The sequence below is a fragment of the Polypterus senegalus genome, chromosome 1, assembly GCF_016835505.1.
Source record: "Polypterus senegalus isolate Bchr_013 chromosome 1, ASM1683550v1, whole genome shotgun sequence".
NCBI classification, from domain to species: domain Eukaryota; kingdom Metazoa; phylum Chordata; class Cladistia; order Polypteriformes; family Polypteridae; genus Polypterus; species Polypterus senegalus.
In genome coordinates this window covers 192946286-192965775 of record NC_053154.1, presented here as the reverse complement: position 1 = coordinate 192965775, position 19490 = coordinate 192946286, and the positions used below count along the sequence as shown (strand labels likewise).

The following is a 19490-nucleotide window of genomic DNA, read 5'->3' as shown; positions in this document are numbered from 1 at the left end:
GTGTTTGTCTTTAATCTGGCATTATAGTAGAGTGTTGGCTTCCTAGCCAGTAGTTCTGTGGTGAAATGACATGTATGTTGCCTTCCTTTCCTTCAATGGATGTAGAAAATACATTAGCATAGTATATACATACAGAAGAGTCGGAGTCGGGGAGTCGGAAGATTTAGAAACTGAGGAGTCGGAGTCGGAGCATTTATCTACCGACTCCACAGCCCTGGTTTGAAGGTGACAACGCAACTAACCCAGATTCCATTTGCCTTAGAATAGAAAGATCTGGGAGACTGATGAGGTCACTTCCTCCAAAGACAGCAACCACCCCATCTCTTCCACATCCACTCCAACATAAATACCTCCACCAACAGGAAGAGGTTGTCATTTGAGACCGGGTGTTCGTCAGAAATGTTTCGACAGCAAGCTCCTTAAATTTTGGCACTGTTACCTACCTAACAACTCATCCTTTTCTTCTTCTTGTTTTTTGAGTTCAACAGCAATGGACATTAACTTCTCCTTTTGTTTCCTTGTCTAGTTTCACTATAAACACACATACACATACAGTGCATCTGGAAAGTATTCACAGCGCATCACTTTTTCCACATTTTGTTATGTTACAGCCTTATTCCAAAATGGATTAAATTAATTTTTTCCTCAGAATTCTACACACAACACCCCATAATGACAACGTGAAAAAAGTTTACTTGAGGTTTTTGCAAATTTATTAAAATAATAAAAAAAATTGAGAAAGCACATGTACATAAGTATTCACAGCCTTTGCCATAAAGCTCAAAATTGAGCTCAGGTGCATCCTGTTTCCCCTCATCATCCTTGATGTTTCTGCAGCTTAACTGGAGTCCACCTGTGGTAAATTCAGTTGATTGGACATGATTTGGAAAGGCAAACACCTGTCTATATAAGGTCCCACAGTTGACAGTTCATGTCAGAGCATAAACCAAGCATGAAGTCAAAGGAATTGTCTTGTAGGCCTCTGAGACAGGATTGTCTCGAGGCACAAATCTGGGGAAGGTTACAGAAAAATTTCTGCTGCTTTGAAGGTCCCCATTGAGCACAGTGGCCTCTATCATCTGTAAGTGGAAGAAGTTCAAAACCACCAGGACTCTTCCTAGAGCTGGCAGGCCATCTAAACTGAGCGATCGGGGGAGATGGGCCTTAGTCAGGGAGGTGACCAAGAGTCTGATGGTCACACTGTCAGAGCTCCAGCGGTCTTCTGTGGAGAGAGGAGAACCTTCCAGAAGGACAACCATCTCTGCAGCAATCCACCAATCAGGCCTGTATGGTAGAGTGGTCAGACGGAAGCCACTCCTCAGTAAAAGGCACATGGCAGCCTGTCTGGAGTTTGCCAAAAGGCACCTGAAGGACTCTCAGACCATGAGAAACAAAATTCTCTGGTCTGATGAGACAAAGATTGAACTCTTTGGTGTGAATGCCAGGTGTCACATTTGGAGGAAACCAGGCACCGCTCATCACCAGGCTAATACCATCCCTACAGTAAAGCATGGTGGTGGCAGCATCATGCTGTGGGGATGTTTTTCAGCGGCAGGAACTGGAAGACTACTCAGGATAAAGGGAGAGATGACTGCAACAATGTACAGAGACATCCTGGATGAAAACCTGCTCCAGAGCGCTCTTGACCTCAGACTGGGACGTCAGTTCATCTTTCAGTAGGACAACGATTCTAAGCACACAGCGAAGATATCAAAGGAGTGGCTTCAGGACAACTCTGTGAATGTCCTTGAGTGGCCCAGTCAGAGCCCAGACTTGAATCCGATTGAACATCTCTGGAGAGATCTTAAAATGGCTGTGCACCAACGCTTCCCATTCAACCTGATGGAGCTTGAGAGGTGCGGCAAAGAGGAATGGGTGAAACTGGCTATGGATAGGTGTGCCAAGCTTGTGGCATCATATTCAAAAAGACTTGAGGCTTTTTTGTTGTTAATAAATTCGCAAAAACCTCAAGTAAACATTTTCCATGTTGTCATTATGGGGTGTTGTGTGTAGAATTCTGAGGAAAAAATGAATTTAATCCATTTTGGAATAAGACTGTAACATAACAAAATGTGGAAAAAGTGATGCGCTGTGAATACTTTCCGGATACACTGTATATACGTACATACATACATACATATGAGGGTAAATCAAAAAAGTAAAGGCAATTTGAAAATTAAGTGATTTCCACAACAAAGCCGATGCAATACAATATGTTTGCATGGCTTATAGGGAGGTTTGGACACACACAGTGCAGTGCTCTGCCATTAGTCTGTTGAAGAAAAGGTCAAATGAACATAAACACTCTACTGAGGGATTGCACCATTGTTGAGCAATGCGCTGTAGTGAGATTTCTTTAGTCAGAGGGAGTGAAGCCTGCTAAAATGCACCAAAGGACATTAGCTCAGAATGAATGTGAAAAAAGGCAATATTCAAGAAAACATTTCTGAATGGGTAGAAGGGTTTAAAGCGAGAACAAGTGTAACCAATACAGCTCGATCTGCTTGACCATCAATATTACATACGCAAGCCCACACCGACACGAGGAATGCCTTCATTAGAGAAGACAGACGCATCATCTTGTCAGTTGTTACTACACGTTTGAATACCAGCTATGGATCTGCACATGCCATTGTGCATGATGACTTGGGATACCATAAAGTTTGCGCAAGATAAGTATCCAAACATCATTCTGACCTGTACTTATGGGCTATATTCAGTTTCTATCCCAAAGAAAATTACCAGGTGAGAATAAGCTGAAGTGATTTTTTTATTGCAGGTAAAGAACTGATCCATCAATACGATAACCTCAATATGCAAGTGAACCATGAAAGTACACTCTGCAGTTGCTTGTGCTACTTAATTGTTAAGTGCAAAAAATGATTCATTTAATGACACGGTTAAGAATGGCATAAAGTCTCTTAATTCACTCATTTTTTTTTTATATACGCAGTATGGTACTCTGTGCACTTTGCGTGAAGCCTGCTTGAAACAAACTTGAGTAAAATTCCACATAATGCTGAAATGCATTATTAAAACAGCAGAAAGCTTAAGGACCCAATTATATATCATTATCTGACACCCACTGTGTCTTCCACATTTATATCTTAAAAATATAACACCCTAAAAGAAATAAAACAAATGAGTATAACTGATTGAACACCAATCAGTAACCACCACAAATGGACTCGAATTCTAATTACAATGCGAAATTGGAACAAACTGGTTTAAATTAAATCATGTGAAAGAAACAGGAGAGCAAGTGAATAAATGAAAAGCGATGTTTACAAGGCCAGATTAGGGAACTGCGTCATATCTATTAGGTGCTGCTTTGCAGATATTGCTGTTAACTTCAGTACAGATGTACTTTTACATGCTGCAGAATAACAGTGCAGCTCATTTGTCCTGTTACTATAGTAACCTCCATCAGCACATACCTGCTTCCGATCAAAGTACCTTCTTTTTTTACCCCTCCTGCTTAGATTCACACTGGGCCTTTATTTATAGGCACATGTTCAACTACATGAATACTTCAGTCTGATGCTGAACTAATCCTGACTGCACAAAGTAACGGCAACAGACAGCAGACCAGCGTGCATCTGGCAGGGTTGCTCTTCTCTTTACTATTTAGTCCAAGAGTGATATTAATAATATAAATTTCAGACCTAGGCTATGCAGTATTCATCACCTGTTTACCAATTATGGTCTATGAAATATGAAAAACTTTTTTTTTTTGTTACTTAAGCATTTGTTTGAAACATAAGAAATAATATACAGGCAGTCCCCGGGTTACGTACGAGATAGTGACTGTAGGTTTGTACTTAAGTTGAATTTGTATGCCGGAACAGGAACATAAATTTAATAAATGCTATTGTAACCAAATGCTTTGCCAATGAATGATGGAGTTTCACCACTCTCTTTACCTTTTTATTATTTCTACTTTATTTTCAATGGTGATAGTTGAAGAACAAGAAAATATGAACACATAACTCCAGTTCTTAAATCCTTACACTGGCTCCCAGTTAAGTTTAGGGCAGATTTCAAAATCCTCCTTTTAACATATAAAGCATTAAATGGCCAAGGTCCGGTTTACTTGTCTGAACTTATTATGAATTACAAACCAGAGGGCACATTAAGATCTCAAGATGCTGGTCTGCTTATGATTCCAAGAATTTATAAAATAATAGTAGGAGGACGAGCTTTTAGTTACATGGCCCCTAAACTGTGGAATGGTCTGCCTGCTTCTGTAAGAGATGCCCCTTCGGTCTCAGCCTTTAAATCCCGGCTGAAGACTCACTACTTCAGTTTCAGGGTTCCCACTCTTTTTAAGGAATCATTTTCCAGGACATTTCCAGGAGCTTTTTCCAGAAATTCACGACAGGATCTGGTCATACAGTCATACACTTTAGTTGCAGGCTTAACACCATTTTAATTTCTCTTTGATTATGCAGGGACTTAGTGTCACTGATATGCTAAATTACATAAAGGCAACACCAATTAATGCACTGATGTATAATGGAGTTGTTTGACCTCTTTTTGTTACACACTGTTTTAAACTGCAAAACTCTTTTAAAGAAATACATGCCTCTTGGATTGTGGAAAACTATCCAAACACTGACATATACTGAGCAATTCCATAATGCTCAGTATAGAGTTGTTGATCACACCATGAAATAGGCTACCATAGTGACCTAATTTCAGTAAAAGTTACTCGCATATTACATATTATGTCATTGTTTGTATCAAATAAATTTATGTACAATGTTTGTATTAAACAAAACTGCATAAAGCCAATTTATTGCCTATATCATATGTATGATGCTTATAACACTAATATATGCAACAATTGGCACGCGACAAAACAAAGTCAGAGTTAACTTTCAACTGGTAGCTTTACTGGGAATACAGCAGCTGTAGAATTTGCATAAGTGAATGACAAAGATTATAAAAAAAGAACTTATCTTTGTGGGAAAAGAAGCAAAATACATCCATTTTAAATCATGATAGCCTTGCCATCAATTCCTGAGTTGAAAACTTGGTTAAACTAGAAAGAATACTAGGAACAAAGGATAAGAGCCTGAACTCCAGTATATTGGAAAAAAAAAAAAACAATCTATAAGTCACTGTAGTGTAATCTATGAAAAAGACATCTGGTGTAGGCCTAGGTTTAGAAACAATGCTGGTGTTGCTCCTTGAGGTCTGATAAAACTGCATCCAGACCGATGACCTCTTTCTTTTTTTCAGCAACACTTTTACAATAGACATTAGATTTTGTGAGCAGTGTAAAGTCCTGTTTTCTCTCAGCCTTCTCTGCCATTGCATCTGCTTCTTCTTGCATTGCCTCAATGCTTGTGATTATTTTCTGTCTCTTTGCTGACACTTTTGTGATTTCAGAGCGGAGCTCTTCTCTTTGCTTGTCATTTTCAGTTTCCTTTTTCTTCTTTTTTTCATCATCAAGGTATTGGACATATCACATCCTGGCATTTCTGCAATGCTGCAAGAGGGGCTTTGGCAATACTCCATCAAATGAGCCACCAGTCAAAGAATCTTGGATTAGGTGAAGAGACATCAGAGTCCTTCCTTTCAGATTTGTAACCAGCATGTCCTTATTCACAGAGTACCCTCTTTCGACCGCTGCTTGCCCATGTGACAATGTGAACAGGTCTTTCATTGATTTCCACAGAATTGCATACTCTGCATTATCACCAGCAAATCTTCCCATTAATGTGTCCAGTCGACAGGAGCTACTTCTATACCCTTGAAATTCCTCCTTATGGTGCTGCACCATTTCAGTGAGGAACATCTTGTACTCACTCAGGATTTGGTCACAGTCCTCTGCTGTATGACATTTGGCGTTAAGAAGCAGCTGCAAGAGCTTCTCAAACATGGAGATGGCACGCCTTTCATCGCTGATCATAGTTACTGGATCTAGGCATGCCATGTGCCTTACTGCTGCATAATTCAAAGGGCGTTTGTCCAGCAGTTTCTTTACTGTTGCGGACAGGAAGGCTACACATTCTCTCCGGAATTGTTGACCCGGCAGCAGTTTTTCAAGCAGCTTCTCTGAGGCTTTCTCAAGAGCTTGTTTGGTGGCAAAGCCAAGATCCACCTCTTTCAGTGGCAAATGGAGTGTTTTGTCCAGTACATCAATTTTAAATATTTGGACAGGTGTTTTGATGTTATCCAGTACCTCCCTCTTCATAAAGCATGAAATCAAACTCTTCAGAAGGGCCTGAAGGTCTTTTGCCAAAAATGGCATCATGGGGGCATCAGTCTGGAGTCTCAAGAAAGGGTTTTAGCTGCCTTTCCACATAGGCAAAATAATTTAATTTTGCCTCAAACAGGGGGTCACCAACAGCCAAAATGAACATTTTATTTCCAGTTATTTAATTTGTCCAATTACTTTTGAACCCCTGAAATGAAAGGATTGTGTTAAAAAATGCTTTAGTTGCCTCACATTTTTATGCAATCATTTTGTTCAACCCACTGAATTAAAGCTGAAAGTCTGCATTTCAACTGCATCCAAGTTGTTTCATTTAAAATTCATTGTGGTAATGTACAGAACCAAAATTAGAAAAAAGTTGTCTCTGTCCAAATATTTATGGACCTAACTGTATCTCTCGTTTTCTCTAGTCCCAGGTCTTTGGTTATTTTTTTAATTATGAGAGAAGTTGCACATTTGATTTAGTGATTGTTATTATTTGTGTTGTAAAGATGATTTTTTGATTTGATTTTTGGATCAAGTTGCTGAGACTGCAACTGATATTGAATAGGAAAATTATAGTTGATTCTATTTCAGCAGTACAGTCTATCAGACACTTTATTCAATTGAATATAAATAAGTTGTTTCCTGTATCTGTGCAGTGTATGAGCATGTGCTCAAAGTAGATAAACTATGAATGCTCCAAGTGTATGAGTATTTACTGTATCTAGGAAAAATGTGCTGTGTAAAGGCAGATGTATGCAATGGAAATTGTACTAGACATATCATTTCATCTGGTGTGAAATATACATGGGTGGATTACTTGATACAAAAGTGGTCATAACTTTTTTTTTTAACACATCATATTTCCTCTGACTCTACATTATGTAGGTCCAAAAAAGTATTAATTCTGTCCCAATGAAGAACTGGTAAAATACAAAAAGCTTCCTTTCAAAGACTCTATATAATTTATATATGTACACGGAAAGCTCTGCAGTCTACTTGTTACTTTACACTGTAGGAAATAAGTAAATAAATCAAGGTAAATAACATGCAATCTGGCTTTTATATACAAAATACAGTGACGGCAGGTTCTACCTGGAGCTACAGACTTTTCAGTACGCGAGCGACTTTCCACTCTAGCATTTAGATCTGGACGGTGTATGTGCCTAAAAAGTAATCCGACTTCATTTTCGTACCATTGCTTGTGAAATGAAGTGTAAGCATGCATTATTCATGGCACTACACGTGTATTATTTGAGCATGCCCATGTTGATCAAACATAGGAAGCTCTGCAGCCTATTTGTGACTTTATGCTGTAGAATGTAAGTAATTAAATCAAGGTAAATAGGTAAATAACATTCTATCAGGCTTTTATATACAAAGTACAGTGACTGCAAACATGCAACGTGTGTTCTTTCTCCAATGTAGAACCCTCGTCATCATCGGAGTTCAACTCTGCTATATCTCTCAACTCTCTCTATACTTATGTGTTTGTTTTTTTGCAAGTGCGGCTTTGATATCATGGACCATAAGGTGCATACTAATTCAGCGTGAGCAGGAACACTCATTAAAACTTAATAAAAAAATTGAAGTAACAATGAGATTGGAAGAAGGCAGATTCACCAGCATATGTGCGTCAGCTTTTATCCATCCATATGAGAGACTTTCCAGTTCCATTGTCTCAAAACACCAGTCACATTTACAGTTATTCCCAGTTTCAAATAAAAACTGACAGCGTCGCATCCCGGTTTAGTATGTATTGTGATTGTGACTGAGAGAATAAAAGTGAAAAAAAAATGCTAACTTTTACAAGTACTATAAATTTACACTGGCTGTTACAGACGCAAATTAAATCGTATGTTTTTATCAAATAATATTAACAATAAGAGCAGCTCACTATTAAAATGGCAAACATACGAGTCAGTCAGGATCGAACCAGGGACTCTTGATTACAAGTCACCAGTTCTTACCACTGTGCCATGGAAGCTGTTGTATCATCCTTGTACCTTTGTGAAAGTGTTTATTTGATCTTTGGACTTCAGGCTTCACACATTATACGCTTCATGACTACATTTTGTCAATTATTACTAAATCATGAAAAACATTTCTGTTTTAACAATGTGTTTACATAGATTGTTATAGATACGGAACACACATGAAATACATGTGTTCCAAATAACGATATAGTATTTACTATATACAACTCTAAGCAAGTTTTTTCATAGGCTTTGGTAACTCTAGTGTTAAACTAAAAATATATGTAGTGTATAGCTTAAATATATTTTGTCATGTGACAACTTTTGATTTTTATTAACATTGTTTACTTAAAACTTCAATTTATTTAAGGATGAACATTTTTTTTTAAAATGGCTGAAAACCTATGACCTAGTTTTAGATCATGATTAAAAAAATGTTAGGTTGAAGAAATGATGGTGGCAACTTACCTTTCTTTTTTATATTTATTTATTTATAAATTTTAAGGACAATGATATGTTTATAAAATAAATAATTTTATATACCATACAACAACAATTTTTAGGAAATTAAAAATGAAAACTCCATGAAAAAGATATGTTTGCATATATTGCTCACCCAGCACTGTTTGCTGTGATGACCGATTAAAATTTTTATCGTATTTCTGATATCATGGACTTCAATGAGCTCCAAATTAAACAGCAGTAAATAATAGAAAAATGTCTATCACAAAAATCTCAAATTATTTGTGTTACATAATCCATTACTGGTATCCAGTCACATTCTCACAACATTTCAAAAACATGTATATTTGCTAAAATATTATTTCCAGAAAATCCTCTCTTACACAACTGTCATGCACTCAAACGAGTTCAGGTTTTTCAACCCTAGTTCCATGATTTTTTTTCATATCCTCAGATAGAGATTGCATTTCTAAAAGCATACAAATATAGAAATGTTCAAAAGGATAGGAGTCTATTCTACTGCAGCCTTAATGATGGCCTAAAAAATCAGTTAATGTGAATTAAATACCCTTATCTTTGTTGAACAATATTCAGAAAAGGTTAAAAGTGTGTGAAAATTATTGAACTAGAAGGAATTACATCTGATCCTGATAAGACAACAACCTATGAAGTATTCACAGCGCATCACTTTTTCCACATTTTGTTATGTTACAGCCTTATTCCTAAATGGATTAAAATCATTTTTATACTCAGAATTCTACACACAACACCCCATAATGATAACATGAAAAAAGTTTACTTTTTAGATTTTTACAAATTTATTAAAAGTAAAAAAATGGAGAAAGCAGAGATACATAAGTATTCACAGCCTTTGCCATGAAGCTCAAAATTGAGCTCAGGTGCATCCCGTTTCCCCTGATCATCCTTGAGATGTTTCCGCAGCTTATTGGAGTCCACCTGTGGTAAATTCAGTTGATTGGAGATTATTTGGAAAGACACCTGTCTATATAAGGTCCCACAGTTGACAGTTCATGTCAGAGCACAGACCAAGCATGAAGTCAAAGAATTGTCTGTAGACCTTTGAGACAGGATTGTCTCAAGGCACAAATCTGGGGAAGGTTACAGAAACATTTCTGCTGCTTTGAAGGTCCCAATGAGCACAGTGGCCTCCATAATCCGTAAGTGGAAGAAGTTCAAAACCACCAGGACTCTTCCTAGAGCTGGCTGGCCATCTAAACTGTGCAATCGGGGGAGAAGGGCCTTAGTCAGGGAGGTGACCAAGAACCCGATGGTCACTCTGTCAGAGCTCCAGAGGTCTTCTGTGGAGAGAGGAAAACCTTCCAGACGGACACCCATCTCTGCAGCAATCCACCAATCAGGCCTGTATGGTAAAGTGGCCAGACAGAAGCCACTACTTAGTAAAAGGCACATGGCAGCCCACCTGGAGTTTTCCAAAAGGCACCTGAAGGACTCTCAGACCAAGAGAAACAAAATTCTCTGGTCTGATGAGGCAAAGATTGAACTCTTTTGTGTGAATGCCAGGCATCACGTTTGGAGGAAACCAGGCACCGCTCATCATCAGGCTAATACCATACTTACAGTGAAGCATGGTGGTGGTAGCATCATGCAGTGGGGATGTTTTTCAGCGGCAGGAACTGGGAGACTAGTCAGAATAAAGGGAAAGATGACTGCAGCAATGTACAGAGACATCCTAGATGAAAACCTTGCTCCAGAGGGCTCTTGACCTCAGACTGGGGCGACGGTTCATCTTTCAGCAGGATAACGACCCTAAGCACACAGCCAAGATATCAAAGGAGTGGCTTCAGGGAAACTCTGTGAATGTCCTTGAGTGGCTCAGCCACAGCCCAGACTTGAATCTGATTGGACATCTCTGGAGAGATCTTAAAATGGCTGTGCACCGACGCTTCCCATCCAACCTGATGGAGCTTGAGAGGTGCTGCAAAGAGGAATGGGAGAAACTGGCCAAGGATGGGTGTGCCAAGCTTGTGGTATCATATTCAAAAAGACTTGAGGCTGTAATTGCTGCCAAAGGTGCATCGACAAAGTATTGAGCAAAGGCTGTTAATACTTATGTACATGTGATTTCTCAGTTTTTTTTTAATAAATTTGCAAAAACCTCAAACTTTTTTCACGTCGTCATTATGGGGTGTTGTGTGTAGAATTCTGAGGAAAAAAATGAATTTAATCCATTTTGGAAATAAGCTGTAACATAAAATGTGGAAAAAGTGATGCGCTCTGAATACTTTCCAGATGCACAACAAGCCAGAAATTGCTGTAGCAACTGAACCACTGCAAACAGAGGTACTGAAAGGTTAATAGCACCAAAAAAATATATTAAATTTAATAAGCAATCTTCCTCCCAAAAATATTAATGAGACCAGCACAAAGTGGGAATTGTTGAACGACTAAACTCATTAAAGTAGACTTTCAATTGCAGGTGACCTCTTCTTGCTTACCTCTTCCTGGTAAACATAACGGTGAGGTCACTGTAATAGACAACTGGAAAATTGGAATCATGGCCTTTATAGAAGACAGTAGTCTGGAAGAGTCTCCAAGCCAATCAGGTAGAGACAATTATGTCAATCTGTTGTATTCAGGATGTGTACAATGTCCAAGAGAATAAAGAGTTGACCAAATTTATAGCTTTTAGAGTTGTACCTTTGGTCTAGGGGGCAGAATCAAGGACACTACCTGTATATTTGACCACACGGAAATAAATTTAGAAAATCTACAGTAATGGTGGAACACAAGAACAGAAACAGAGAGAAGTGAATAATGATTCCTGACTCAGAAGTACAAATAAATAGGGGAACTTGCCTTCACTTGGTATTCTGTATTGATCAAGACATAATTCGTTGAGCGTAGAGGATACTGAACCATTATCTTTCAGTGATCATTCTATAATTAGATTTAGCAGATTTGCAATGAGACTTTTAAACAGATACAGAAAAGCCTGAAATGTATACATTAGGATTCATTGCATGACATAGGGATAGTTGAGGAGTAAACTGAAATTGTGAAAAAAATACTTCATAAACTGAAAAATAATTTTATTTCCTCAAATTCAATCTCTCAGAGAAGTCTCTCACAGAAGTCAGATAAAAGGGAGACCGCAGGGGTCTGAACAAAAAATTGAATTATGTCTTTAATGAAGAAAAGACAGATGTTTTAGATTTTCTGGAAAGAGTACAACTCTGAAATTGGAAGCAATGAAAATAGGGCTGAACTGTTATACAGTATAGGCTGGCAAATATATATATCTTCACTAAGAATGAAATTTTATGTGAAGCATGGTTTGGTTTTTGAAGATGATCCATCAATATTTTGTATCATCTATCTAGTTCCTTAGTCAAATGAGGGTACATTTATTGCAAGTGACCTTACATTGCTAGGAAACAAAAAGCATAATAATTAAAGCAGAGTGCACGAGTTTGTGCCTCTGTATTTGTACTCTCCAAACCATTCTGTCTGTTTATTTAAATATTCCTTAGGGGAAAGAGACAAATACCTGAATTTGATTATCTGAATATCTGAATTTGATTATCAGCAAGAAGAAGTTTACAAAAACATTATTATCCTTATATACAAATAAAAATTCTGCTTTTTACATTATAGATTCGCAGGGAGTGGAACTTATCATTCAGTACTACACATAAAAATGCAACAACTCATGCAACAGAATAATACTTTAGAATAAATAGTCACTGTCATCTTCATTTGTTAGCAAGCTTTACTATCACTAAAATAACAGTAAAAAAAGAAAAGAACACTTTGCAACATTTGTTAAATTGAAAAAATTAATTCTGATAAATGAAAGTTTAAGCTGGATATAACTCTGAAAAAAAAAACAAAAAAACACATAAGTACTGTACCTAGGCCAAGCTAAATCTTATGTATAAGTGTACAGAATCTGTATAGAAAAAGTAGGAAAACAGAATAAGGTCATATTAAATTGATTTAAAGACTTAACTGACACCAGGCAAACACTCAGCAGAATTTTCAAAACAACAACAAACATTATGTTTACTAATTTAAAACTTCATTTTAAAAATTATTCCTCACTCAACCTTTGTTTTCAACATAGCCTCTCAGCAGGTCAGAGGCTATTGCAGCAACACCAGTGTTTTTAAAAATCCACTTTCTAAAGAAGAAAATATCTTCAAAATATACTAGCCTGAGACAATCACATTCCCTGGAGTTTACCTTAGGTCCTGTTGTGGATCCATGCTGCTGTGTGGGTACCATGCTCAAAGGAGGTGAATCTGTGATATATGTTTTCTTTGGCGCAGAAGGCTGGTAGCCTGGGTTACCAGTATTGCTGGTGGCATAGCTCATCTCTGGCCTCCAGGTATTAGATGCCCCATATGAACCCTGAACTGGCCCAGCAACATAGTGGGGATCAACATGAGATTTTGGTGGAGGAGGAGCAAAGAATGAAGCAGGGTCTTGCTGGCGTACTGGTTGTTGGGGCCCATAAGCAAAGTCAGGTCCCCTAGGCTGGTTGGTGATATGTTGGCCTGTACCAGGAGACCTCTGTTGAGGATATTGTTGATTATAACCAGGAGATAATCCAAGTGCAGGCTGTGGGATTGGTGGCGTGTACTGAGGTGTAGGTTGAGCTGGCCTCACTTGCACATTGTACGTAGGGCGGCCAGGAGTAAATGCAGTTGTGTAAGAGGCTGGAACAGGCTGAAGCTGTGACTGGGATTGAGGTTTAGGCCCACTGGCAGCGATTGTAGCAGGAACCTGTGGTTGAGGCTTGGTGGCGGACTTCTTAGTTGCAGTCAGTGGTGGTTGAGTAGGAATGACCATGCGCTTATGGCCAGTGACAGGAGTTGATGCAGTTGGAGAGGTTATTCCAGGCCCTCCAAAACTCTGGGGGAAAAACAATAATAATAGTAAATGAAAATGTATGCAAACATCGCAATTTTAATTCAATATTTTTCAAATTAATGCACTTTAATTCATCCATTTCTGAACATCATGTGCATTTAAAACTGACAATACAATAATGTAAAAAGAAAATGTTCAATCTAACACTACAAGCTGCACAAACTACAATCCTACTGAATATACCTATCCCTCCTCTATTGATAAAATTGCTAGTATAAGATTATTGATTTCAAAGTCACTAATATCAAGGTGTCAAACTCTATCTTTCATTCTTTAGCAATTTTAACTTTATGAAAAAAAAGGAAATCATAATATTTTCTAAAATTAGACATACTACCTGTCCCTTATACCACAGCCCAACAAAACTAGTAAAAGGTTCAATCATTCTCCTGGTAGTGTGCATTTTTAGCATTCCAGTAAGTAGTATAAGTTCCTAATGCACTAAAGATACAAGACGTCAGACTGTCATTGAAAAATTTACATTGTCAGACTATAAGTACTATATGAAATAATTGTAAATGTACTGCAAATTTGCCTTTTTTTTCTAAAGTACTTGAAAAAGTAGTAGCCACACACTTTCATTTACATCTTATGCTATACAACTTCACTGAAAAAGTTCAGTCTGATTTTAGTATTGGACACGGTACAGAATAAATATTAATTGTGTTTTCGATGATATTTTACTGTCCTCTAGTGAGGGAAAAAACATTAAAGTTATTATGCTGTCTGATTTAAACAGAATACTGTATTTGCCATCATTTACTAGTCTATTTTGTTTTACAGGCCTGAAAACTAGATTGGGCTCTCTATTCTGAAAATACAGTAGAATTAAAAAATGCAAACAGAAGTACATTACATTCATCAAATAAAAAAAGACCTTTCAGTAGTATTAACATACTTAAATGTAACAATATGGGGAATTTTATACAGCAGGCAGAACCTGTTAGTTTTGTTCACCATTTGAATGTAGTCATTATACAGCATAAAATCATCAGTCAATGTGAGCTAATACAATAAGGAATATTAAAAAAAATATCTTTTGAATTACTGAAAAAAATGCACCACTTTTAAATAATGAGGCAGAAAGCACAGTTAATATTCAGAACTGCATTCAAGTAAATAAAGTAGAGCTACAACAAATATTTCATATAGCTGACCATTTCAAACATTACTTATATTCAGTTTTAATTTTTTGCTATCAAATTATCATTATATTATTACAGAAGCAGGCAACACATCATGTACAGTCATTATGTAGTTGGAACAGTGATAGGCACCAATTCAAAAAACACATTACAAATTCTCTGCTTAGCAGTTGGGTGGCATGACGGTGCAGTGGTAGGGCTGCTGCCTCATAATAAGGAGACCTGGGTTTGCTTCCCGGGTCCTCCTTGTGTGGAGTTTACATGTTCTCCCCATGGGTTTCCTCCCACAGTCCAAAGACATGCAGATTAGGTGCATTGGCGATCCTAAATTGTTCCTAGTGTGTGCATGTGTGTCCTGCGGTGGGCTGGCGCTGTGCCCGGGATTTGTTCCTGCCTTACACCCTATGCTGGCTGGGATTGGCTCCAGCAGACCCCCCGTGACCCTGTGTTAGGATATAGTGGGTTGGATAGTGGATGGATGGATGTTTAAGAGCTATTGGACAAATAGGAAATATTAGTTTTCCAAGAAAAAATTTTCACATGAACACCTTGCAAAGGAGATCTGAGTTGGATAAGTCAGAGGAAGTAATTTTACCTGAATTCTCAAAGTGGTAATGTAGCATTCTAACCTTTAACTTCAGTTTAGGAAACAAAATAAAAAATATAACCTGGTCAGCCAGAAATGCCACTTATGTGGTCAAATTGTGTTTGAAGTGATGCAATTGACTTTAAGTTTACTTTTTGTTTTCACTCAACAAAACATTATTTTCTTTTATAAAAACAGATGCAGCTGATATAAACATTCATAGGTTTTGTATGAATTATGTTACAGTGGTATAGTTCTTTATTTTCGCACTACCTGCCTCAAGTTCATTCTTTGGGCTCTGTCACATTGTGAGGAGTACCACACTGCAGTAAACAAGACCATTGAGCCTGTCAGTAACATATTTTAAACAATTTTGGGACCAATGATATTTATCTTCAGTTGAAGTGACTGTAGCAAGCAGATTTTGTTTGGAGTTTTTCTTTCATGTACAATTAAATCCATTTAAAATTAGTGTACATTGTCTGCAAAATAAAGCTTTGCTCAAGCTTTTGATGGATATACTACGATCTGCTTTGCAGCTTACTGAAATGTAACACACTGATTCATAGTTTCTATTATTATTAAAAAATGAATAATAAAAAAGTAGATTTCCCATTGAAATCCACACAAAAGAAAATATTCAGCAGTGAAGAAACATGTACAGTGGATATAAAATGTCTACACACCCCTGGCAGATTTTGGGTAATAAAAAATGAAACCACGATACACTTTGTCAGAGAAGGTGAAAACAAATCAGAAACTGTTTAGTGAAAAAAGGAAAAAAAAAAAAAAATCATACAAAAACCAGGTTGTTGCATTCCTCTAACTGTAGCACCTCTGCTAAATGCAGACAACTAAAAAATATCCCTGTCAGGGTCAATCATGAGCCAACCTGGTTAAATCGTTCCTTTGTATTCCTGCTTACCTCTATGCCATCAGAATTCTTGTTTTCTACAGTAGGGGAAGTTGTATCCAAATATTAATCACATTTAATCCCTGACCATATTGACATGATCACTTCCCTTAATAGGAGCAAAGAATTACTGTAAAACATAATAGTCTACAAGCACGCACAGATATATATATACACTCACCTAAAGGATTATTAGGACCACCATACTAATCCGGTGTTTGACCCCCTTTCGCCTTCAGAACTGCCTTAATTCTACGTGGCATTGATTCAACAAGGTGCTGAAAGCATTCTTTAGAAATGTTGGCCCATATTGATAGGATAGCATCTTTTGATCAGTTGATGGAGATTTGTGGGATGCGCATCCAGGGCACGAAGCTCCCGTTCCACCACATCCCAAAGATGCTCTATTGGGCTGAGATCTGGTGACTGTGGGGGCCATTTTAGTACAGTGAACTCACTGTCATGTTCAAGAAACCAATTTGAAATGATTCGAGCTTTGTGACATAGTGCATTATCCTGCTGGAAGTAGCCATCAGAGGATGGGTACATGGTGGTCATGAAGGGATGGACATGGTCAGAAACAATGCTCAGGTAGCCCGTGGCATTTAAACGATGCCCAATTGGCACTAAGGGGCCTAAAGTGTGCCAAGAAAACATCCCCCACACCATTACACCACCACCACCAGCACAGTGGTAACAAGGCATGATGGATCCATGTTCTCATTCTGTTTACACCAAATTCTGACTCTACCATTTGAATGTCTCAACAGAAATCGAGACTCATCAGACCAGACAACATTTTTCAAGTCTTCAACTGTCCAATTTTGGTGAGCTCGTACAAATTGTAGCCTCTTTTTCCTATTTGTAGTGGAGATGAGTGGTACCCAGTGGGGTCTTCTGCTGTTGTAGCCCATCCGCCTCAAGGTTGAGCGTGTTGTGCCTTCACAAATGTTTTGCTGCATACCTCGGTTGTAACGAGTGGTTATTTCAGTCAAAGTTGCTCTTCTATCAGCTTGAATCAGTCGGCCCATTCTCCTCTGACCTCTAGCATCAACAAGACATTTTCGCCCACAGGACTGCCGCATACTGGATGTTTTTCCCTTTTCACACCATTCTTTGTAAACCCTAGAAATGGTTGTGCGTGAAAATCCCAGTAACTGAGCAGATTGTGAAATACTCAGACCGGCCCGTCTGGCACCAACAACCATGCCACGCTCAAAATTGCTTAAATCACCTTTCTGTCCCATTCTGACATTCAGTTTGGAGTTCAGGAGATTGTCTTGACCAGGACCACACCCTAAATGCATTGAAGCAACTGCCATGTGATTGGTTGATTAGATAATTGCATTAATGAGAAATTGAACAGGTGTTCCTAATAATCCTTTAGGTGAGTACACATATATATATATATATATATATACTACACATATATATACATATACATATACACACACACACACATATATATATATACGCATGTATGTATATATACATACATATGTATATATACACACAAATATGTATACATGCTGTATATACATACCATATATATATATATATACATACATATATACATATATATACACATATACAGTAATCCCTCGCTATATCGCGCTTCGGCTTTCGCGGTTTCACTCTATCGCGGATTTTAAATTTAAGCACATCTAAATATATATTACAGATTTTTCGCTGGTTCGCGGATTTCTGCAGACAGTGGGTCTTTTAATTTATGCTACACGCTTCCTCAGTTTGTTTGCCCTGTTGATTTCATACTATTGGCGGATAGCTTAGAAGCTACCCAATCAGAGCATGTTTTACATATTAACTAAAACTCCTCAATGCTATAAGATATGCATCCCGCGCGGAGCTTGATTGTTTGCTTGTCTCTGCCTCTCTCTCACTTTCTCTGACATCCTCTGCGCCTGACGGAGGGCTGTTTGCTTAAAAGATACTGACGCTCCTCTGAAAAAAATGCCGCTTTATTGTGGTGCTTGGCATATTTAAAAGCACAAAAGCACACGCATTGATTTTTTGATTGTTGCTTTAATCTCGCTCTCTCTCTCTGACGTTCTCTGCGCCTGACGGAGGAGATGTGAGCAGAGGGGCTGTTTGCTTAGAAGATACTGACGCTCCTCTAAAAAATGCCGGCAAACTTAAAAGCACACGTATTGACTTTTTGATTGTTTGCTTTTCTTTGCGAGCGCTCTCTCTCTCTCTGAAATTCTCTGCTCCTGAAGAGAAGATCTATTTGCATTCTTTTAATTGTGAGAAAGAACTGTCATCTCTGTCTTGTCATGGAGGACAGTTTAAACTTTTGACTAAAGCGTGTTATTTCATGTCTAGAGGGCTCTAATAATGTTAACAGTGTGGGAGAGTTTATAAGGGCTTAAAATATATAAACATAACTACACAAACATATAGTTTCTACTTCGCGGATTTTCGTCTATCGCGGGGTTCTGGAATGCAACCCCCGCGATCGAGGAGGGATTACAGTCAACCCTCGTTTATCGCGGTTAATCCGTTCCAGACTCTGCCGATAAATGAATTTCCAAGTAGAAACCATATGTTTGTATGGTTATTTTTATATATATATGTATATATATATATATATATATATATATATATATATATATATATATATATATATACACACAGTATGTGTATATACATATATACAGTATGTGTATATATATATATATATACATATATATAGAGTGTCTCTTTCTTCACTCACAGACAATATAAATGGACTTAAGGTTACTTTTTGTCCTTATGATATTATTCCAATATGCTTATGGAGAGGATCACTACATACACTCACACCATAAATATTAATTTATTTCTTACCAGTGGGACTGTGCCTGCATATTTTAAATATGCAGTGGTTAAGCCCCTGCTGAAAAAAAACTAACCTTAGTAAGGATGACGTAAATAATTTTAGACTGATTTCTCAACTACATTTTTTATCTTAAATACTTGAAAGTTGTTTTGCAGCAACTTCAGATCTTTTTAGATTGTAATGGTGGTCAAAAGATATTTCAGTCCAGTTTTAAAACTTATCACAGCACTGAAACAGCTTTACTCAGGGTTGTTAATGATATTTTACTTTCAGCTGTCTCTGGGGTTTCAACAATTTTAGTGTTTTTGGATATAACTGCAGCCTTTGAAACCATCAATCACATCGTTGTCAAGGCTGGATAAGTGGCTGGGAATCCGAGGGGGTGCACTAGATTGGTTCAAATCTTATTTGACTAAAAGGACTTTTTCAGTTGGTCACAAGTCTGTATTT

General features: G+C 37.7%; 1 protein-coding gene across 4 annotated transcripts in view; it reads right to left on the bottom strand.

Annotated features, from left to right (window-relative positions):
* LOC120537137 (LIM domain containing preferred translocation partner in lipoma) overlaps positions 1-19490 on the bottom strand; it is a 451145-nt gene that overhangs the window by 130472 nt on the left and 301183 nt on the right. For 3 of the 4 annotated variants that reach the window (XM_039765830.1, XM_039765839.1, XM_039765849.1), the window contains one exon: positions 12868-13539. In XM_039765830.1, the coding sequence (XP_039621764.1) occupies positions 12868-13539 (672 nt within the window). Of the gene's footprint in view, positions 1-12867; positions 13540-19490 lie in introns of those variants that run through there. The other variant, XM_039765857.1, reaches the window with a different exon arrangement.